A 23,218-nucleotide genomic window follows, 5' to 3' on the forward strand; every position below is an offset into this window, starting at 1 on the left:
ACATTGTCTGTCTGAGTTTAACCAATCAGCAAGCTGTTGGCAAGTGTTTGCAGACAAGTCTGCATCTTTCATGCAAACTATGGCTGAGCGCTAGCAACCGAAGCAATCACAGGGGCGTTTTCCAAGCAGCAACCTCCAGAAGCCTCTCACTGGGGTCAGGGGATACACCGGTCAGTGAGAGGCTGACCAGGGGATGCACCTTTCCCCAGTGACTGGTGGCTCCAAAGGGGGGGAACCAACTTCACTGTGATTGATGCCTAACACGTGTTTATACTTTTGTAATTGTGCTTAATATAGTCAACATGTAAGCTAGGACTTATACATTGGCATTAACCCTTTAAAGCCGGTCTGAGCGGACACGCTCCATTTTGCGTAACTATTTTTAAATCCCGGTAGCACTGCAACCACGTAAGCTAGCGCAATAATTTTTTTTGCATATGAAACCAGAGGAGTTGTACTTACATCTGATGCCATCAGCTTGTCCTCGGTCACAGTTTCCTTCCACATATAGCTTTGCAAAAACTGCATAAAAAGCACTTGCAGCAACAAAAACATAATATTCCAGAAACACGCTTTGCCGATCCGATCAGCTGTTTGTAACACTTCCTACGTCCATCAGCGTGAACTATCGCATGTCCGCATGACCTGCCCAAAACCGGAAGTGACGTCATTGTCGCGGAAATGTCGTTTTTTACCATCGTGGCCTTATGAGCCTATACTGGTGTTTTTAAAAGTTATGTTTGACTTTGTCTTTCTGTGTCGTTTCTGGGATGCTGAGGACTCATATTGCACTGCTGGAAATATTTTATTTTGATGCATATGCTGTTATTTTGCAAATTTGCACTATAATATATTTTTTCGTTTTTCCTGCAGTGTATGAAAATTGGTGTATCTCAAAAATAAAACTATGAAGACACTTAAAATAAATTTCCTTTGGAGGGAAACTAGTTTGTGTATTTACAGTTTTGAGGGATAAGCCTCTTAAATTTCTCTAACTAGAAATATATGTTAAAAAATCAAAAACGATTTTAAATTTTTTTGTAGTTTATTGCACTTTTTTGCAATTTATGTAATTACTATGCACTTAATGCAGACATATCATTAAAATTTGGGCTATAATGGTTGTATTGATGTATAGCAACTTGAAATGCTCCAAAAATGGCTCCACAGCATGTAAAAATATACTATAAGCTCTGGCGAACTTGGTTCTATGGTAGGTCTTAAAGGATTAAAATGTTCAGAAGTGGAAATGAGAGCCAGTTTTAGTTGAATACACAAACACACACACACACAAATGTAGAGTACATAATCAGCTAAAAGTTTGATTTCTTAAACTTAGGAAAAACTTTGCTCTTTGATGTCATCATTCAGTGCTGACAAACACATGTCAGAGCCATTATATGAAATGTGCTGTAGTCTTGCTAAACCTGCCATTTCGCATCAGCTCAGGTCAGCAGAGGTGGCGTTACAGGCTCATTACAGCGCAGCGTTCTGCTCCGACGCCTCCCGGCCTCTGTGTTCAACACGCTGGATTAAGTTACTGCTGCTAAAAGCTGAAACGGCTCTGATACATGGGCTGGTAGAGCAGAGCAGAGAGGCCGGGTCACCTGTTCTTAATGGCGTCTGTTTTATAGGCTGAACCGGAGGGTTGCATTACAACGATTACAATCATTTTTCTTGTATTTGTAGTATTAAGCGGGGACATAATTCAGATGAGACGGAGATGTGGAGGGAGAACAAGAGTGGAAAGAAATGAGGGTGCAGACGCTGAGTGATGAAGTCAAACGGAGTGAAAAGCAGGCAGTCAGAGTTTTAAAAGCCTTTTAGGATCAGCGGCTGGGAAATTAGCACTCTGACATTATCTTGTTGCGCTGAGCGAAGAGGTGGACGGCGGCCAGAAACTACAACAGTGCGACGATGTCCGACAAGAGGCCGATAAGCTACTTAGTGTGTGTGTGTGTGTGTATCCGTTTTACTAGATGCATGATTCTCCTCCACCACAGTTCAGGTGTAAACTACGTCTTTTATGTGACATCTATGTCGACAAAGTACCTTTTTAACAATTTTAGTTTAAGTCAAAGGACTAGTCAGTGTCAGATATTCACTATTAAAATGTTTACACAACAAATATAAAACTCTAGTATGCACATGTACTTTAAGTATTTGTGACTGTCCCACGATGCACTCTTTTTCTTGCCCTGTGACAGCTGAGATTAGCTGCACTGTGCCTGCAACCATGAACTGGATGATTGGTGGGTGCCCAGGTAGCTGCTATACTTTAACTTTAGCTTTACTGATTCCAGAGGCAGCAGAAATAAACACAAAGCAAATCTTTGAGTTCTACCATCAGCCTGAATAATCTCAAAGTCCACGAAAAGAAAAGGGTCAATAAATCCGTCAAACTCAGAAACAGACAGGGAATAAACGGGAACGACAACAACAACGAAAGGGAAAGGCAGAGCTTTAATGCTCACACAGGAAATGGATATGGGAGGGTGACGAGACACAGCTGAAACAAATGTAAACAACAAGGTAAGAGTTTTGTGTTCAGAGACATAACATTTAATTGACACAGTGCATTAACAAAAAACAAGTATCAGAGACTAAAAACCTGATCAAGAGAATGGTAACAGAAAAACCTTCAGTTCGACCAAACACATTTGGAAAAACGAACATGTGTCGGACACTCTCTGCTTTTTTTGAGCTGTTAAAATCAGTAGTTTCACTTTTACCTCCAAGTAAAATGAGTCCCACCCATGTAACCTGGTGTATTCCCTTTGTTATCCTAACAACCAGGAAATAAGATCCATATTTGCAATAACTGAAATTATCTTTTAATATTGTCCCGCAGCTTTGTGCAGGTATTATGAACCAACATGTGTGTCTTGGGAAGGCAGAGCTGTGGGAGATAAGGAGCATCATTTTTTTCGCCTGCTGCGCTGCCTCATTTACAGAGATCCACGGGATAATCACATCCCATTTTCTGCTCTTTATTCGGCCGAGGAGCAGTCAGAAAGAGCTTCTCTCTTCCTTTACAGCTTCCTATTCTGCGGCCTCTCAGCGCCGTAATCTGCCGTCCCTATTCTGCCTCGAGGCCACATAGAGGCTCATATTGTGTGTCTGCTGTGGGAGCAAAGTCGCTGAGAACGCTCCACGTTTCAGAGGCCTTGTTTGGGCTGTTGTCAGCTCCGGTTACCCCGCCTCTCTCCCTCTTCCAAGGCACAGGAGTCTTATTTTACCCAGGGAGCTCTCGTCTTTGTGCTGCCAAATATTGTCAGCCATTGGACAGTAAAGGAGACTAATCTCCTCTCAGTTCTTTGAGTCTTCCTTCTGCCAGGAAAGCTGCATTGTTACGTTGCAGCAGCAGACCAGGAGAACTTATATTACACAAAAATCACAACAAAACTGATTGTGCAAAAAATTTCATTAGCATGCACTTGGCGACAGTGGGAAGGAAAAACTCCCTTTTATATCTTCAAACCTCCAGACTTAGTCCGGTTCAGGGAGGAGCAGCCATCTCCCGAGTACAGTTTGGGGTATGGGAGAAAATGAAGAGAACAGGAATTGAGTGATGATCAGAAAAATTATATCAGTATTTAAAGTTTAAAAGAATGTGGCTTTAATCTGAATATCTGCCTAAACTTTTGGCTGCTTTGCTTCTTGAACGTTCTTCGGTGTCTGATCACACCCAGCTGGGTGATGTGTAAGACTTTACTTGCTGGTGCTCACATGCTTTCTCTTGGTCCATACTGTATTGTTTTCTCGTTTGTCCCTCTTCAGCCAGAAACTAAGTTTACTCGAGCGTGTTCGCCTTCCTAATTCAAGACCGTCTGTGGTGGCAGTAAAGAAGCTGACAGGAAACGCAGACTCCATCGAGGAGAGTCCCTCCAAGGAGCCCAAACCTGGTGGCTTCACTAACCGGGAACGCTTCCGCACTGCCTTCCGAATGAAGGCCAACACACTCCGCCAGAGCTCTGAAGGTTTGAAACCAAAAAAGCACGGATAGCTCAGAGAGCTTTTGTCTTCCATATTGGTCTAATCCTTTTTTTTACTAACGCAAAATTCGTAATGTGTTTTTCTCTCAGATGCCGGAGGTGTGGCAGATCCAGCCTTAGAGGAACGGGGTTTCCCCCCTGACATCCTCCTGGAAGAGATGATCCCCACACTGAAACTGGTCATCAGGGCAGTCAGGTTAGGGTCAAGAACTGGGCTCTGTGGTCCTTTAAAGTCATCATTTAATTGATTTAGACCCAATCAATTAAAGAGTATAAATTGATACTGATAAGAAGAGAAAAATGTCCTATACTGTGATGCGCAGATGGGTGTTATGAACAAGGAAATGTTTTCTGGTTGCTCGATTGCTTTGTCTTCAGTCAGTGATGTAGACTGACTGAGTAAGGACATTATGACATCACTGTTGGATTGGAGAAAGGAAAATGTTATGAAGTCTCATAAAACCCTGGACAGGTCATCAGTGACCTGCTGGCTGTAAAACGCTTAAATGCAGTCACATGGATTAGCTAGAATCCAAACGTACAGACTGGTCAGTTCTTCTTCACCTGCTAAACAAACTGACAGGACAGAAAACAGAACTTTGTAGTAACGAATTCAAAATGTTTATTTACACCTTAAAATATCAATAACAACTTTTGGTCAGTTTTCTGCACAGTATGATAGTACGATTGGTCCTCGCTGTATGTGCTTTCAGAAAACTCTGCAGCAATCAAAATTCAACACAGTGAGCTATGCCAACCACAGAGTGTGGCAGAACTCACACATGCTGACAGTGCATTGGTAAATCTATAGGCCACACAGCTGACATAATGCAGGAATTCAATCTAGTGCAAGGGCCTGCGAGATGAGTGATTAACCCTGTGAAAGTGCTGCTTCCTTCCACTCCATTATATCAGTGTTGAATGGGTTTCTGAATAGGATGCTCAGATCTGGAGGGTTTTAGTTTCAGGACCCAAGACTTTCTGCCAAACACTGGAGCTCGTGCAGCAGCAGTAGCTGACTCTGAAAGTAGGAGATCTGTAGGACAAAAACCGGAGCTCAGTGGGTGGCAGTGATGCAGGACTGAAAGATGCTGGGCTTACTATAATGCACCGGACAGAAAATGTCACGCACGGTTTCTGTGAAGGGGGCATTAATTACACATAACTGACAGATGTTACCTCTGTAACCATCAGTTTGTGGAGTCCTGTTATGAAGCTGTTAAGTGTTAGCAGCTCCAAATCTGATGTCATAAAGTTCTTTGAGGTAAAGAGGTGTCACTTACATTTAGTTGCTGGAAGAAAGAAATGGTGTATTGTTTTGTTTATTCACCAACTTGTCAAGCATACTGCTCCGAACTGTTATTGTGACAAGGAAGAAGAACCTTAAGGTGAAGACCAAAAGAAATGGCTCTTTAATACACGAGGACTCATTTGGATCCAGTAGGAGGTTGTAGTGTTGTTTTTTGGCATTTGAAGGATCCACTTTAAAGGCTTTCTGGAAATATCCAGCTGGGAGGAGACCCTGGACTAGACGGGAGGAATCATATGGTAATACCTGCCTTCCTCACAGCTCCAGTTTGACACTGCAATGATGCTTCACAGAGTTTTGCAGATGCCACTTGGAAATAGTATAACAATCGTGATGAGTAAGCAGATACGTAGGCTACTCGTGATTGTTTTTGCTATTATTGTTGTCTGTGAAGGTTCTCAGTCATCCAGGTCATCGTAGTCAAAGGAGCTTGCAAAGAAAAGCGTCTGGACTTCTTTAAGTTACTTGAAGACGTTTCACCTCTCATCCGAGAAGCTTCTTCAGTTCTAAGGTCAAATGGTGGAGAGTCCCAGATATAAACCTAGTGGGAGTTTCCCCCCACAGAGGGACAAAAGGACCCCCTGATGATCCTCTAATCGCCTGAGCCAAGGTGGGAAACTGGGCGTGGGTCCCAATCAGCCAGAGTTTCGGGTGTGTTCATTGTGAAACCTGGCCCCACCTTATCATTCGAATTCCTGAGGTCAGATGGCCCAGGATGTGAGTGGGCGTTAAGGCGTCTGGGAAGGATCTCAAAACTGGATTATAGATGGCAGAGAGTTGGTGTCGTAAACCCCGCCTCTGTTCAAAGATGGTCGCTCACAGTGGGCATAGATGGCTTCTTTCACTCCTCTTTCAAACCATCTGTCCTCTCTGTCCAAAATGTGAACATTGGCAACCTCGAAAGAGTGTCCTTTATCCTTAAGATGCAGATGGACTGCTGAGTCTTGTCCTGTGGAGGTGGCTCTTCTGTGTTGTGCCATGCGCTTGTGAAGTGGCTGTTTGGTCTCTCCGATGTAGAGGTCTGGGCATTCCTCACTGCACTGTACAGCATACACCACATTGTTAAGTTTGTGTTTTGGCGTTTTGTCTTTCGGGTGAACCAGTTTCTGTCTGAGCGTGTTGCTGGGTCTGAAATGCACCGGGATGTCATGCTTGGAGAAAACTCTCCTGAGTTTCTCTGATACGCCGGCTACATAGGGGATGACAATGTTGTTGCGTCTGTCCTTCTTATCCTCCCTCGCTGGTGTCTGATCTTCTTTTCTGTGCCTCTTTGCTGACTTTAAGAACGCCCATTTAGGATAGCCGCACGTTTTGAGTGCTTCCTTTACATGTGTGTGTTCCTTCTTTTTCCCTTCAGGCTTAGAGGGAACATGTTCTGCCCGGTGGTGTAGGGTCCTGATTACTCCAAGTTTGTGTTCCAAAGGGTGATGGGAGTCAAAGAGGAGGTACTGGTCCGTGTGTGTGGGCTTCCGGTAAACTTCGATGTTGAGTTTGCCGTTCTCTTCAATGTGCACAGTGCAGTCCAGGAAAGGCAGACAGTTGTCCTTTGTGTCTTCCCTGGTGAACTTGATGTTCTTATCCACAGCGTTAATGTGCGCAGTGAAGGATTCCACTTCTTGTGTCTTCAAGCAACTTAAAGAAGTCCAGACGCTTTTCTTTGCAAGCTCCTTTGACTGCTATTATTGTTCATTTTGCACCTGTTACAGAAAAGACAAAAATGGATGAAGAAGTTATTTGTGTTTGAGTGAAGCTGTTAAAAGTAACAATTTAACCTTGGAGTGCTTTCAGACTACGAGACTGTTGCACTGTTTTTGTACTTTTTCCTTGGATAACAAATCGACTGTGGTGTGTTTCTATTCAAGCTTTCAGCTTACTATTTGACTTTGAGCAGAAGCGATGAGGCTTTGGCTTGTTGTTGTACTCCACAGCCTCTGCACTGGTTCAGTTCCCATAATTAGTGTCTCCCAGTAGATAAACCGATAGAAACACGGGATCATATATCAATTTTTAGTTTTCCGCCTTAAATCTATTTAATAGTAACATGGTGCCAGTACTTGTGCTTAGTAAGTGTGGGCAAAGAAATATGGAGTGAATCTACCAATAATTGAGGAATTTCTGGTGGTCGCTCTTCCCACGGCCACTGGTGGCTCCACCGTGTCAGTGGAAAAGGGGTAAAAGACCGCAGACAAACATTAATTCAAATTCAAATTCAAATTTTTATTTGTCACGTACACAGTCATACACAGTACGATATGTAGTGAAATGCTTGGACAACTGCTCGTGACCTAAAGAAAACAAAAAAGGAAAAGGCTATGAATAAGATAGGAAATAAATATGAAAAATTAAAAAGGGTAAATTTAACTAGGAAGGAATAAAATATAAATTAAGGTTAAAAATGAAATAACTGTACAACACAAATTAGAATGAAGGGTAAATTTAACTGGGAAGAATAAGATAAAGATAAATATATAAATTAAAGTTGAAAATAAAATAACTGTACAACAAAATACACAATACACAATATAGAACTATATAAGAATGTATGAAGAAATCTAAATATAAATAAATATATACACAATAACAGCAGCTGTACAAGTATTAACCGGAAATGAAGAATATAGTGACCAGTGTTGTGCAAAACCAAAGTCCAGAAAGTCCAGTGTGTGTGTAAGAACCATATGTGTGGGTCAGTACTGTGTGGTGGTGTGATTGAGAGACCGTATTGCCTGCGGGAAGAAGCTCCTCCTCAGTCTCTCTGTGTTGGTCTTCAGGGAGCGGAATCGCTTTCCTGACCTCAACAGAGAGAACAGTCTGTTGTTGGGATGGCTGAGGTCCTTCACGATCTTCCTGGCCTTGGTCCAGCACCGCCTGCTGTAGATTGAGTGCAGGTCAGGGAGCTCGGAGCGGATGGTGCGCTCAGCTGACCGCACAACCCTCTGTAGAGCTCGTCTGTCCTGCATGGTGCTGTTCCCGAACCAGGTTAAGATGTTTCCCGCCAGGATGCTCTCTATGGTGCACGAGTAAAAGTTCCTGAGCACCTTGGAGGGCAGTTGGAAGTCTCTCAAGCGTCTGAGGTGGTAGAGACGCTGTCGGGCCTTTTTCACCACGGTGTTGATGTGACAGGACCATGACAGGTCCTGCGTGATGTGAACTCCGAGGTATTTGAAGCTGTCCACTCTCTCCACTGGGCACTCGTTGATGACGGGGGTCTGGTAGTTCCTCTCCTGCTTAGTGCTGAAGTCCACTATCAGCTCCTTTGTCTTACTGACGTTTAGAAGGAGGTTGTTCCTCTGGCACCAGTTCTCCAGATTCCTAATCTCCTTCAGGTAGGCCGTCTCGTTGTTATCAGAGATCAGGCCCACCACGACGGTGTCGTCAGCAAACTTGATGATGGTGGTGGAGCTGGTAGTGGCCACACAGTCATATGTGTACAAAGAGTACAGCAGGGGGCTCAGAACACACCCCTGGGGGGCTCCAGTGCTGAGAGTGGTGGAGGCTGAGACATGTCCGCCCATCCTTACTGCCTGTGGTCTGCCAGTTAGGAAGTTGGAGATCCACTGACACATAGATGAGCTGAGTCCCAGATGCTCCAGCTTGGTGTTGAGTGTGGAGGGAATTATGGTGTTAAATGCAGAGCTGTAGTCTATGAAGAGCATTTTAACATAATTCCCCCTTCTAGTGTCCAAGTGAGTGAGTGATGTGTGGAGGAGATGAGAGATGGCATCGTCTGTGGAACGATTTGGACGGTAAGCGAACTGTAGTGGGTCCAGTGTGTCTGGTAGTGAAGAAATGATGAAGTCTCTGACCAGGCGTTCAAAGCACTTCATCACTACTGAGGTGAGGGCTACAGGGCGATAGTCATTGAGAGAAACAGGGTGGGGTTTCTTCGGGACAGGAACAATGATGGACTCTTTGAAGCATGTGGGGATCACCGACTGAGATAAAGAGATGTTGAATATCTCAGTGAACACAGGAGCTAGCTGGTATGCGCAGTCTCTTAGGATACGACCTGGGATGCCGTCTGGTCCTGCTGCTTTCCTGGTGTTCACTCTCTTGAAGGCTCTCCTTACTTCATGCTCGGAGATGACGAGCACGTTTCCGGTGCTGGCAGTATCTTCCTGTCTGCAGCCGTTAGCGCCGCTAACACTAGCATTGTTGGAGACCTTAGCTGCAGCCTCAAAGCGAGCATAGAAAGTGTTCAGCTCGTCTGCCAGAGTCACGGCCGCGTTCGTCATACCGGTTGTTGGTGCTTTATAGTCCGTTATTGTCCTTAGTCCCCGCCACAGGCTCCTAGAGTCACTCTGTTGGAGTTGTGACTCTAGTTTCCTCCCGTAGCGCTGCTTCGCCTCTTTCACCGCCCTCCGCACGTTATATGACGCGGCTTTGTACGGGTCCATGTCCCCCGTCATGAGTCCCGTGTTGTAGGCAGCGGTGCGGGATCTCAGAGCGTCGCGGATGGTTTTATCCACCCACGGCTTCTGGTTGGGAAACGTTGTGATAGTCTTTGTCTCCACGGTATCATCCGCTAGTTATTAGGGCCAGTAAATGTAGTGTTGTTTAGATCAGATACGTTAATAATGTTAAGATCTAAACCAGTGAAATGCTTCTCATTTGTTTGATTCTTGCATTCCTGTTTCCTGACAAACACGTGTCTATACAATGAAGGTAAGTGTGGTAGCTGACGTTTGTTAACTGTGTCTGATGTTTGAGAAGTGTTTTCATTTGAAGTGTTTGTTGCCACACAGGATCATGCAATTCCTCTTGAACAAGAAGCGGTTTAAGGAAACTCTGAGGCCTTATGATGTCAAAGATGTTATTGAGCAGTACTCTGCTGGACACCTGGACATGCTCTGTAGAATTAAATACCTCCAGACGAGGTGAGTTAGTCTTTTACACACGAGGCTGATCAGTTTGAACGAAGCCAATTTTCTCTTTTCCTCATGCTCATTATTTTTTTTATTTTAAGGATTGACATGATTCTTGCCCCTGGACCTCCTCTCACCCCAAAACACAAGAAAACTCAGAAAACACCCTTTACTTACCCGCCCAACCAGTCACCCAGGTACTGCTACAGAGCTCTAAAATGGCTACAATGTTGTAAAACAATTACAAATTAGTATAAAGGTTAGTTATAACTATGTTATTTAGTTTTTGTAACAAATGTCTGTGCAGTCCACATCTACTCGATGTCCCTTTGTTCCAGGCATGAGTCCTACATAGCCAAAGCCAATTCCATGCCAGATGCGGAAGACCAAAGCATGATGGGCAGATTTGTCAGGGTGGAGAGACAGGTAACAACTAAAACTACTAAAGGCAAATATTCTGCCAAGGTGTTCCTTCTCCAAACAAAGTAACTCTTTGTATTGTTTGAGATAAATTGTTTTATAGTTTAGTTTGTTACCCTTGGGCTTTGTATGTTGAGACATCTGGCGACAATTTAGAGTTTAATGTAATGCCGGTAAAATTTGCTAATTTAGAAAAAAACTGTCACGTTGATGAGACCAGAAACACTGGCAGACCTTTTGGAACAGGACACTTAAATTACTGTTTCCAATAAAACAAAGCGCTGCACTGCCAGGGTCAGAGAAGCCTCTGAATATGGCAACAAGCTGCTTCAGCTGGAGATGACTTTGAACAGCAGATCTATTCAACCCATTTGGCCCAACTGTAGCAAATATTACTAATCATGTTATGCGATTACACTTGCAGTTCTTACTCGATTTCAGTTCTGCAGCATGCAGTGACTTCTACAGCAAGACAAAAAGAGTCTATAACCTTCACCACCACCGAACTATCATCCGCTGTTTAACACTTTACAAGATAAACTGGACCAGGCTTAAAAAAAGAGACTTTCATGATTCTGTTCTGCCCGTCTTTCCTGTGCTGAGTGTTTCTCTCCTGCATCTGGAGCATTGTCGTCATTATTAGTGGTGGTGCAGGGTTCATAATTAATGGTTTTCTTTAGGAAGATTACCAAGATTAAACTGTGAAAACACCAAGTTATCAGTAAAAGAATCAACATGATATTTGATATTTCTCATATCTGCAATGTCTGCAAAGGTTTTATCAAACCTTACTAAAAGCACTGAAGGGGTTACTAACATTTCTTTACATCATATTTTGGCCAAGGTGATTGGTAAATAAACACACCTGTTATGCGATCCACTGGTTCCATTGTGTATCTCTCTCTCAGGTGGAGGACATGGAAAAGAAGTTGGACTTCCTGGTGGACATGCACATCCAGCACACTGAGCACCTGCAGGTGGACTCTGCCGGCTCTGCCCGCATGACCCTGGAGACCTGCAATCCTACGGCAAACGGTGAGATCAGACGGGTTTTCCTCAACTACGCCGAGGCGTTCCCACACATGTACCAGGTGCCTGTCAGCAAGGCGAACCCCTATTATGGCCGTGGAAGAGGAGGCAGAGAAGGGGTGGGGTTGGCAGGAGGAGTCGGCATTGCCCCTTCGGTTCATCAACCCCAACCCCCACCTTCAGCAATCATCCCCACTTACACCGAGCGTCCCACAGTGTTGCCCATCAGCTCCCTGCAGGACTTGTCAGTGGGACTGGGTAGGACCACAGGGGGGCAAGGTGGTGACTCACCGCTCTCCATGCTATCGGTTAACCACGAGGAGCTGGAGCGCTCGCCCAGTGGATTCAGCATCTCTGGGGAGCGGGAAGGGGAGAACTTCTCAATGGGGGCCGGTTTGGCGCCCGGGGACCCTGGCTGGACGAGACCCAGGCCGAGCTACCTGGCGGAGGGGGAGACGGACACAGACACAGACCCTTTCACACCAAGTGGGGGCCCCCTGCCTCTCTCCTCCACTGGTGAGGGATTCGGCGACGCTGTGTGGACCATGCCACCCTGAGAGGAAACAAATTTGGCGCAGATATCCACCACTCTGAGTTAAGATATTAAATTCAACCCAAGCCTCTAAACCCAAGCCCTGGGTCAAAGCCACCGCTGTGGACTGAACGTCTGGGGAGGTTAAGTTGGATCTTATCCGAGATAATCGACCTTCAGAGGCCACCGCAGATCTCATCATGCCATCCACGGTCCAGTCAGAGAGCCATGGCACTGAGACTGCCCAGAAAAAAGAAATAAAAAGGGAAACCACACCGTTTGTAAAGTAAAACTCTGTACAGCGCACTCTTCGCAAAAGTTTAGCTGACATAAAAAAAGAACAATAATATACATACTATATACACCCAAAAGCTTTATTGCTGCAAAGCCAACCGCACTGCATGTAACGCATGCGATTTTTAGTGTAGTCACTGCAAAGTTCAGGATATCAGGAAAAGGAAAAAGAGAATGAATGGTTACGTATACTTGCTATGCCATTTTGTAACACTTATTTTTTTATATGAATACATTTTCATTGTTTTTGCATGGTTTGCATGATAATGCACCACTGTAGGAGTTGACGATTAGAAGGTGATCCTGGAACCAAAAGTCTCCTGTCTTTAGTTGTTTGGTGTGTGTGTGTGTGTGTGTGTGTGTGTGTGTGTGTGTGTTAGAGAAGAGAGAGAGACTTTGGTAATAAAACCATGGCTAGTTTGCTGGCAGTCATGTTTCACCGTTTCTACTTTTCTCATGTTGCTCTGTAAGGTCTCTGAGGATCAATTCTGTCCAGAAACCAGATTTGTTTTCTGGTCTCAGTGTTTTGTTTTCACGCCACTGTGCTCAAATTGTGTGTCACCACTTTGTGTGAACTGACTATCCACTTGAAAATTTGACTGCGTTTGAAACACTAAATCTGCTGCTTTGTTGGCACATGAATTCAGGGATATAAACCACCTGTGAAGTTCTGCTTCTGCTTGATCAGTATTCAGAGCGTAACTTCAATGCAAAAATAGTGGCTTAAATTTCCAGCACTAAAAAGATAAAAAAGATTCCTACATAAAGGGAGGCACAATATGTCTGTCCCAGTACTCACACTTGTGGTCTTGAAGTAACACAATCTGTTCTTGATGCACATTTCTCCAAAGTTAAGTTTGTAAGTATTTCTAATAACTTTCTGTGCTCAGCTTTTCCAGGAAAAAAACAGCCTTTTTGGAGTAATACTGCATAAATTCAGTTTTTAAGAACTTGGATCGCCTGTAGTTTAAAACTTATCAAATGAGAAGAACTACTCAAAATGAAGATGAATAGGCTCACTTGTGCATTTACATAATTGACTTTTGATTTTCTAATGTGTCGTTATTAATAACTTTTTCATTGTTATCAAAAAATTGATCAATGGTGGGCCCTTTGTTTGTTTCTGGGGATTAGCCTAATGTTGGCTAACACTAGGTTGCTAACACAGACAAATTGCTAGCTAAATATTATCTGGAGTGTATAAGGTAAGCTCGTTCAGGAGGTAAACCTGGTGCTAGGTTGGCTACTCATTTTAAATTGCTTTGTAGCTGATGCCAGATTCATGCAGTGTAGCTAAGTTATAGTTAACCAGCTATCCTTTAGCTTTCTTGCTAACATTACTGTCATATTCTTCTTTGTGTGGTGGTGTATAGCGTTTTGATAAGGTACCGTCTCAAATCGATCATTCCCAGTCAGACCATTGGCAGAAATTATCTTTGAATATGACTATGATCGCTGCATTGTATGAACACTCATAAGGATAAATTCTTGCACAGTTACGATGACAATTTAGCAGTAAACACCACTTAGCAAGCTAGCTAGTCCAGCTATCTCCTGCTCAGACTGTGAGTCTGAGTTTCAGAAGAGCATTGTTGGGTGGTCCATCTCTTTTTTTACAAAGCCAGTGTGGCTACCATTTATTGCGAGAAGTGTCACATGTTTCAAATTCAGTTTTTTTCATTGTTATGGGTGTGGGCCTGCTGACTTTCAGCTCTCACAATGCCAGGACATTACAGAAGACACTGCATGGGGAGAATGATCCCTTTTATGTTCAAATACTAAGCACTACTGTTTGAGTGAAAACTACTGTTAACTAAATCAGTGAAGAATAAAGGGGATTCAGAGCATCACATTTTACGGGGAATCACAAAAAAAACCCCAAAAAAACAAACACATTCCTACCGAGCATCTAACACAGGAATAATCAAAGGTGAGATCTGGTCTCAGTTTTATTTATATAACACCAATTTTGTTTGGTAAAAAAAAGGGTTTGAGACATAGGTGCTGAGTGTTAGTGCAAGTTCACTAAGTAACTAGTAAATGTGATATAATGGCTTATAAATTATATCAGTTGATTGAATTCAAGACAAAATTGAGTAGCACTTCAAATTAAGCTCGTATAGCTAATATTAACCTTCTACAGTACTAGAAAAGAGTGATTAACGGCAAGGGAAGTTAACTATAGCCACGCTGCATGTGTCTGGCATTTTAGCTTTGATATCATTCTGTTCTCACAGTAATACGATGGGCTTGTAGCTGCAGTAGATGACATACAGTTCATACAATAGTGCAACAGAACAGTGAAGGACAGGCTCGCTGCTGTTTTGACCGATGCCACAAACAGAAGCTATAGCATGCTAAATACACTTCATGGTTTTCTAGATTTTACTCACTAAAAAAACTTTCTTTTTGTTTTTGGATTGTCTTACTTCTATTAGCTCCTCAGATCATAATAGTAAGACCGGGTGGTTGGTTGGTGTACTTTCCCGTAAATCAGCTGAGCCATATATAGTATTTGCAGGAGCGATGGTGTACTTGTGTATCTAAGATCCAACAATACTGGAAATTCACCAAATAAATGTGCATTAGGATACTCGTGATGACGTGTGGTTACTGGGACAGTCTTCAGATTCCTTTTTAAAATGTTCACTCTTATTTTAAAGTTGCTTTAAAAAAAGAAAAGAAAAAAAAACAAGCAATAATGAAATATTAGCCATGTTGCATCAAAATAAACCACAACAAATTCGAGGCAGTCATGTTCCCAGGTGTTGGATAGCGCCGTTTTGTCAGATGCCGCATCTGTGTCTTTCATTTGGCAGAACTGGTCACCAAGAAATAAACCAACCCAGTTTAAAGACCTATAGAACCCAACAGAAGAGGTGCCAGATTACAGGTTTATTAACCAGCGATTGCAGTTCACTAAGGTAACCCCTATTAGGCCCCTGAGGTAAGTTTAGGCTCAAATAACAGCTGGACTCCAGCTACAAAAATCTCTGATATGGGTTCAGATGTGCTTCTTTACACTACAAATCTTCTCCTGTGAAAAACGGTGAGTTGGACATATCAGCGTTCCATCAAACATCACTAGTGAAAGACGTTATTTAGTGTTCTGGGAATCAGAACAGCCAGGAAAATTCTGTAGCTGTGTTTTGTTTCTTAAATACGAATTAAGGAACGCAAACAATAATTTCCACTGAATTTTAGGTGCGATTTCTGCTGCAAAGCTCCAATAAATCCGGTATGGTAGCTAAAAACTGAAAGTTGTAACTCTGTATGCTGTAGCTCAGAGAACAATAAGGACACCGCCTAAAATTAGCATACTGAATTTAGCTTTTCTACACTCCAATTAATCATTTAAATTTTAGTTTGAATTATTGCAACTTTAAACCTGCTGTATAGTTCAGTGCTGTGTTGTGAGCAACTCGAATGTCTAGTTACAAACACAGAAAACCTCAAACTGAAAAGAGAAATAAAGGTACGTGAAGGCGGAGCTTCCTGATCAACAGGTATTTTTAAAATGAAAACACCACAAAGCCAGACCTGACCACCTACTGCAAATAAAAAGCTTTACAGACGACCACGTATAGGCCTAAACTGCATTTATTACCTTAGACTTAGGACGACACTGATATTGAATGTAATATCTCACAATATGTACACACATGAATTATTATCAATACACAGTTATAGCATGTTCAGGCACCTTCACAGTTAATTGACAGAGGAGACTTCCACACCAGGCTTCAACTCTACAATTCGTTGCTTTGTTTACTTTTACTGTTTCTGACCTAAAAATCATGACTAATGAACTTATCTTGCATTAATTATTTTTAACATGGGCAAAGTTGGAGTAATTACAGTTTGTTTGTTCTAATATCTCAGTTTAATGAGATGAAACGTCACCCACTGGTTTTGAAGCTTTGCTTTTTGGCCTCTGCCATGTTGGTTTTTTGGAGGCAGAAGTGACCATATTTGAGGTGGATGTTATCAGCTAAGGCCAACAAACTTGGTTAGACCTCACTCACACAGGTCTAGAGACTTGTTGTCAACCGTCTGGCAACCACTACTTGCTGTTGCTTGGTGAAATCGGTCACACAGATGTACCTACTGCTACACCAAAAGGTTGGACGACCAAGAGTTTGGTGAGTGTTTGCAGACAAGTTGGCATTCACTGGTTTCTTTGTGTACACTGAGAGTAGCGGCACCAAAACCCAGTTGGTGCTGGTGTTAGTAAATCTGACTCTTAGACTGTAAAGGTGCATTGCACAGGCATGGATTTCTGCTAATGAGTGCTAGTAACTAGAATAATAAAACCTCAGTTTCACTCACCAAAACTGAAGCACAAACCTCTTGGATGTCTTCACTTCATAGTAAACTGTAATATTTTTTGGATGATTCCCATAAAAATCCCTCTGAAGACTCCAACAGCACAAAGAGTCCTCAGATCCAGTTCAGTGACTCCAGTTAGCAGTGGTCACGAAAATTTTAAATCTTAGAAAAATCTTCTAAAGTATAAATTAAATCCATCTATTTGGAGCCGACCTCAGCCAGAGGACCAACTGCTGGTTTGGTTTTAGTAAAACGTCTCCGCAGGTAGGTTAAAAGAAGCCTGGTGTGGATCCAGCTACCATCTGTGAAATTAGCCAGGTGAACCAAACCCTTATGATTATTATTATCTATTTAGTGTATTGTTAGAGTTGCTGTTATCCTCTAATCCTTAAATTAAAGTCATTAAACTATATATTATATGAACACCGGCATCAGACGTCACCACATATAGATGTAAAAATGATGACAATATCCCTGCAGACGTTCATTCATTGTGCCTCTGAAGCAAGAAGCAACATTCAGAATGACTCCACGCTGTCATTCTTTATTTAGTGTTTCAGCGTCACTTCATCTCCACCGAACAAAGCACACGGGATTTTTGAATGTCGGCTCTGTTTCCTTCTGTAGTGCTTCGTCTTTTCTTAAAACCAGCTCAGAGTGCGGTCCTGCTTTTGTAAAATGCCGTTTTGTAGTTTTTGTGGTGCTTTTTGGCTCATTTACAGATTCAGCATGGTTTCAGCTGCACAGAAATTTTGTAATGGTTCACTTCTGCTTTCTTCGTTATATCTAAAGTTCATTCGTCTTGTTCTGTTGAGGTTTGATCGGTCTCGCTCCAAGCCTGTGCTTTTGTTGCCTTGCACAGTTTAATTTACTGTGAGTTAGTGACACTGCTTCCGTTTGAAACTAAAAACTACAAATGGCTTCCTTTCTAAATTTACAGTCACGAATCAGTTTAAGAATGTCTCACAGGGAATACATAACGACAGCATTGGTACATTTATAGTTTCATGGCAAATTACTGTTAATATGAACTTTTGTTTTTTTTGTAAAAATTTGTCAAAACAGAAAAAAAATTGTCTTCCAGGACGCTGAAGTATGCTGTGAAAAAGTGATGCTAGCAAAAGCAGTTAACAGTAAAATGGAAATATGTCAGATTACACACGAAAAACCTGAAGTTCTTCTCAGGAATTCACAAAATTTCAAATACAGTGGAACCCCGACTTACGAATACCCCATTTAACGAAAAATTCAAGTTACGAAGGCGCTTAACGGCAATATTTCTACCCGTGTTACGAAGTCCGCTGGCTCTGATTGGCTGAGCCCAGAATGCCTACAATGCCCACAATGCCTTCCGAATCATGTGACAACCCCCTTGGCTTTCGGACTTGCGCTTCGCTGTTCCACTTGAACGACGCCTATCGTTCACTCACTCGACTTACGAAAATTTTTGACTTGCGAAAGACCCTCGGGAACGAATTAATTTCGTAAGTCAGGGTTCCGCTGTATTCAGCTTGCTAAAGCCGCTGTTTATATCAAGCATGGTGACAATATCACAGACGTTGCAGTTTAACAAGTCGTTTTGTCTACAGTTACATTTCTTTTGTTTCCTTAAAACCAATAAATCTCCCATACGTGAGATGATTTTAACGACTTCTGAAACAAGGTTAGCTAAATTTCTGAAGAACCAAATCAGAACCATTTTTATTTAAATAAAATATGTGACTGAATGACTTGTTAAGGACCAGTGTGAGCTGACCAAAGCCATCTTCAGTATCCCTAACCAACTTGCTAGCATTACTTTTCACAGTAATAATGATAATAATAATAATAATAACTTACAAAGCGCTTTCAAACGAAGTGCTGTACAGCTATTTGAAACTAAAAAGATGAAGTAAGTAAAATAAATCCACGTTACGTGAATTAAAGACATCTTGCGTGTTTGAAACGATGTCTGAACATGATACTGTGTTGCTGTTTTGTAGTGAAGGGTTTGTCCTGTAAGTGGCCATGTTATTACTCTGTATGAATTTCCTGCCAAACGTTCTCCAGTCACGTCTTTGGGAGAAACCTCTTCACCTCAAGCAGGAAGTGATTAAACTCCACTTTGTCCTGGGCAAACATGAAAAGGAGTGGAATTAGAACATCCATTGGTCACCGTTCATTGGAAATAAAAAAAAGTTAAATTCTTCTTATGTTTTGGGAATTGTTAGTCACCTCATCTGTAGATGTACCTGGTGGCTGATGAACACTCACTTTAACAGCTGTTCTGTTGAAACAGCTGCCTCTGATACAAAACTGTTCAATAATGTTTATTAAGGGGATTTGAGGTGTGAGGAACTCCAGTAAAACCTGCAGAGCCAAAACTAGGAGTCACTCCAGTGAAGTTGAATCAATTTGCACACTTGGCACCAGGCCTATTTTACTTTGTCTCCGTTTACTTTATACTGTAAGCGGACACAAGAGTGACTTTGAATGGGTTTTGGTGACTCGTCCCATTACTTTGCCCTGTGAATGAGCCCTTTGCTTCTCTGGCTTGTAGACGAGGTTTTAATCAGCTGATGAGGTCACTGGAGGAGTTAAACATTTACTAACCCGATGTTCTCTCATGTACTCATGGCTTTGTCACCAATTTGTCTTTTTTATTTTTCTGAATCAGTGTGATGGGATGAAATGAAGTTGCTGACCTCGGGTGATCATGATTGGCTATTTAATTCTTAAAGCTTAAACAGTGTGCTCATTATTTGACAATAAGGGGGGATGCTGTGTGACAGCTCAGAGCTATTTTTTGACTTGCATTTGAAAAATCACCTTTTCAGGCATCAGTGCACAGTACAGACTTCAACCTTATTCTTTATTTTCGACATTGCATTTGTCTGCGTAACCTCCAAAACACAAACTCTGACCAACACACATACTGGTGAATTAATGTGATGGTTAAAGTGGATCCGTTCTGCCTTCTGCCAGTGTATGAACGGCGAATCCCTGTGAATTAATGCTGCTTTTTTCTCTCTGCTTGGGTTTGTATGATGTCACGGAGATTAGATATCCTTAATATGGCCATCTAAGGCACAGTAAGCCCCGCCCACCTGCTCTAATTTGTTTGGGAGGGGCAGCCCGTCAATGCAAAGTTTGCTCAAAGTGGGAGGAGCTAAAAGAGCTCACTGATAGAAGATAAAGGGGGATTATTTTGAACTCTGAATTGTGCAAAGCTACTCTAGAAGAGCCCAAGTATAAAATATGAGCAGAATAGATCCACTTTGTTTTAGCAATTTAATATCTGTTACTTTGAGGATGAAGGATTATTTCAGTTTGAGTGTGTTTTTTGCCATATAACACTGTAACCAATGTGTCTGCACTCTTTGCATTGCAGCTGTTATTCATTTGGTGATTCTGAGGAACAGTCCTGTATGAAGCACTCCTTTAACACTGTTTTAAACAGTACTCTATGAGTTAGATTTAACAGCCAAAGAGGCTTAAAATCCCCCCACAAACGTAGATTTTGACAAAGTTTTGTGTGTGGAAACACTCTTGGTATCAGTGTTGTGTGTCGGGATTAAGATATTGACTAATTTCATGTAAAAACTGGCTCAACTTGGTACTTGTTGTAGCAGCCAAGTCTTGGAGAAACTGGAAAAATAACTTTAAAATGCTCAGCACATCAGCAAATACTCGATCACGTGACTGTTTCTCGTTGGCTTGAATCTGACTCTTTCCCCAAAATTCAATGCCATTAATCGAAACACGTGTGCACCTAAAACGAGCATTTTCTCCACATTTCTGCCCTCTAAAACACATGTGTGCACTTACACTGTGCGTCATTTATTTTTTCAGCTCTCTGTGTGTGAACTCGTCTGCATGTGCATCGATTCTGAATGAAAAGGAGCACTTTATGGCATCCGTGTAGTTAAGAGGGCAATAGTACTCGCTGTGATTATTCTGTTAGGGTTGTATTCACTGTAACTGCATACCAAGCAATGCACTGATCGGCACATTCTGCATAACCTGTAATTTTATGGACATTTTGATTGCTACAAATTATTTGTGCCTTGGCCTTTTACAGTACAGATGTTTCTTTCAATGCAATTCTTTTAATTTGGTCGTGCTTTTCTCGCTATGGCTGTCAAAACGCAGCACAAAGCTGTCGGTAATAACTGTGTGGAGGGCTGCATTTACATGCACTCATTGCTCAGCGGCCTCGATCTATGGAGCCAAGACTGATAGAAAATCAGCGCAGTAGCTGGGGGGTACTAAATTTTCTCTCTTCAAAAACCACCCCTCCAAACAGCGGCTGATATTGCTTTTACAGTTCCAGTTGGGGGAGCAGCTACAGGGCAGAAGCACCAACAATGGAAGAAGACACGCTGTCCACACACTGCAATATTTAACCTGCTAATTTTTTGCTGTTTGATGGAACCTCACAATTTGCAGGGTTTTGATGCGACTCTCAAACTGTCTTTCCAAAATCTTCTTAATCTCCTCCTAAGACACGAACTCTTTCATGGCATGCACCCTCTTTGCTATTTGGGCTGATTGGGACCTGATGAATTACCTGTTTTTTATTTTTGACGAAAATGAGAAAATGTAGTATTTTGGTCTAGACAACCTAAAATGCGATGTCCGCATATGTGGACGCCAGGTCCTTGGAGGTTAAATGCAAAATTACATGAGTACCTATAAGGTGAACTGATAAGTGTCAAAGCAGGGTGCTTAGCGGCTATAAAAGAACTTTTGACCTCCAAAACAATTAGAGATAAGATTTTACACGTTGCTCTGACAAAGAAGAAAGCCTTGCATGCATGTTGCATATGGACATGGTGCAGTCTCACAGCAGTTTGTAAAAAAATAAACTGATTCAGTTTTATTTATATACTGCCAAATCACAACAATGATAAAGGTAAAGACACAACAATTACATCCCCTTTTGAGGCAACAGTGGGGAGGAAAAACTCCCTTTTAACAGGAAGAAAACTGCAGCAGACCTCCTAACCTGGTGTTCAGCATACTGACCAGGCCGAACCTGCTTAGCTTTTAAGATCAAGACTCAGATTTGTGTTTTTTACACAAACTGGACATTTTGTTTGTGGCTGTGATGAAGCATGAAGTTTGAAACACGTGACACAATTTTAGTCTTTAAACAAAAAGTTAACAGTCTTGTGAACAAGATGAATATCTTGTAAATGCTTTAAAAAGAAGTCATCTCATGGCTTTAAAGAAGGTTAGTAAGAGCCATCTCTCACAGTGTGACATTTAAACATGGACGATGATGATACTCGCTGGTTAGTTAAGCCAGGTGTGACGGACGAAGCCACGCACTCATTGGCTGACGACTTGTGATTGACTGAGTCCTCAGCCAATGAGCTTCTCACTGAACTTGATTTATAAAATAACCCCAAATATTTTATTCTGTATGACCTGAAACTAGAAACCAAAGCTCTAAACTCATCAGGCGTTTCTATAAGACCAGAAGTCTTTCTGCAAACACAGGAGTCGCCCCCTGGTGTCCATTACGCAGAATACAGGTTCGAAACAAAAGTTCCAAACAAGTGCCAAACACGTGCTCGATAAATAGCAAATGAATAAATAAATAAAATCACTTCTGCTTAGAGTCTTGGGCCGTACAGTTCCTGTATTTCTCCCACAGGAACGATGCAGGAAGCAAATCTGAGAGGAGCGACGTCTAAATGCAGCCGAAATGCAGTAAAAACAAAAGCCACTACGTCTGGGAGGTTACTGACAGCTCTGTGCTGGTTGATGACGGCAGCTTTTCTGGGTCAGAAACAGTTCTGTTGTTCTTAAGTTTCATTTAAGGGAAGTTTGGACAACTTTACACTAGTGGCCTTCAGAGCTGTGCATCATTTTTCTCATACCAGTTTGAAAAAAAAGAATAAACCTACCATTTCTATTCTGTATTAGACCACTTTGGATATTTTGTTTTGATGATATAATATGCAAATGTATTCTTACTTGATTTTTTAATTTTTTTTGTCTTTTCAATTGCACCAGTTATTAATAAAGCATTGAACTGAAAGCAGACGGTGTGGTTATTATCTGCAAGCGTTAAACCAGAGATGGATTTATGCTGCTGAAATCACTCAGGCTGCATCGTTTCTGCACCCGTGGACTCGTTGTTGGCGTCCCTGCTATAAAATAGCTGTTCTTAAATGTCCTGCAGCCCTCTGCAGACAGGCTGTGTGTCTTTGGAGTAGATTTGTGTGCATTTGCTGTGTTTGTGTGTCCAATATTTGAGGTAATGTATCTGCTTTGCATGTCGTCTTAGTTAACATGTGCTTTTTTTATTGGCTGTTTTTGTCCTTGTGTGTGTCTGAGCTTAGTTGCGGATGTTCCCAGCCCTTTGTAGTTGTTTGATGTCTCTTTGTAGTGATTTTGTGTACTTTTCTGGTTGTTATGTGTCCCGTCTCTTAGTTGTATCGCAGTACTTTTTCTT

General features: G+C 42.1%; 1 protein-coding gene across 3 annotated transcripts in view; it reads left to right on the top strand.

The window, feature by feature from the left end:
- kcnq3 (potassium voltage-gated channel, KQT-like subfamily, member 3) overlaps positions 1 to 22,837 on the top strand; it is a 116,733-nt gene extending 93,896 nt beyond the window's left edge. For all 3 annotated transcript variants that reach the window (XM_086271712.1, XM_086271710.1, XM_086271711.1), the window contains exons 10-15: positions 3,781 to 3,980; positions 4,086 to 4,191; positions 10,050 to 10,181; positions 10,271 to 10,366; positions 10,508 to 10,595; positions 11,498 to 22,837. In XM_086271712.1, coding sequence (XP_086127838.1) covers positions 3,781 to 3,980; positions 4,086 to 4,191; positions 10,050 to 10,181; positions 10,271 to 10,366; positions 10,508 to 10,595; positions 11,498 to 12,175 — 1,300 coding nt within the window. In that variant the 3' untranslated portion in view covers positions 12,176 to 22,837. The remainder of the gene's footprint in view (positions 1 to 3,780; positions 3,981 to 4,085; positions 4,192 to 10,049; positions 10,182 to 10,270; positions 10,367 to 10,507; positions 10,596 to 11,497) is intronic.
- Positions 22,838 to 23,218: the final 381 nt, after the last annotated feature.

The sequence above is a fragment of the Aulonocara sp. 'chitande type north' Nkhata Bay genome, linkage group LG18 (assembly GCF_057382095.1).
Source record: "Aulonocara sp. 'chitande type north' Nkhata Bay isolate Kocher_YH1m ecotype deep benthic linkage group LG18, A_spYH_male_GT1.1, whole genome shotgun sequence".
Classification (NCBI taxonomy): Eukaryota; Metazoa; Chordata; class Actinopteri; order Cichliformes; family Cichlidae; genus Aulonocara; species Aulonocara sp. 'chitande type north' Nkhata Bay.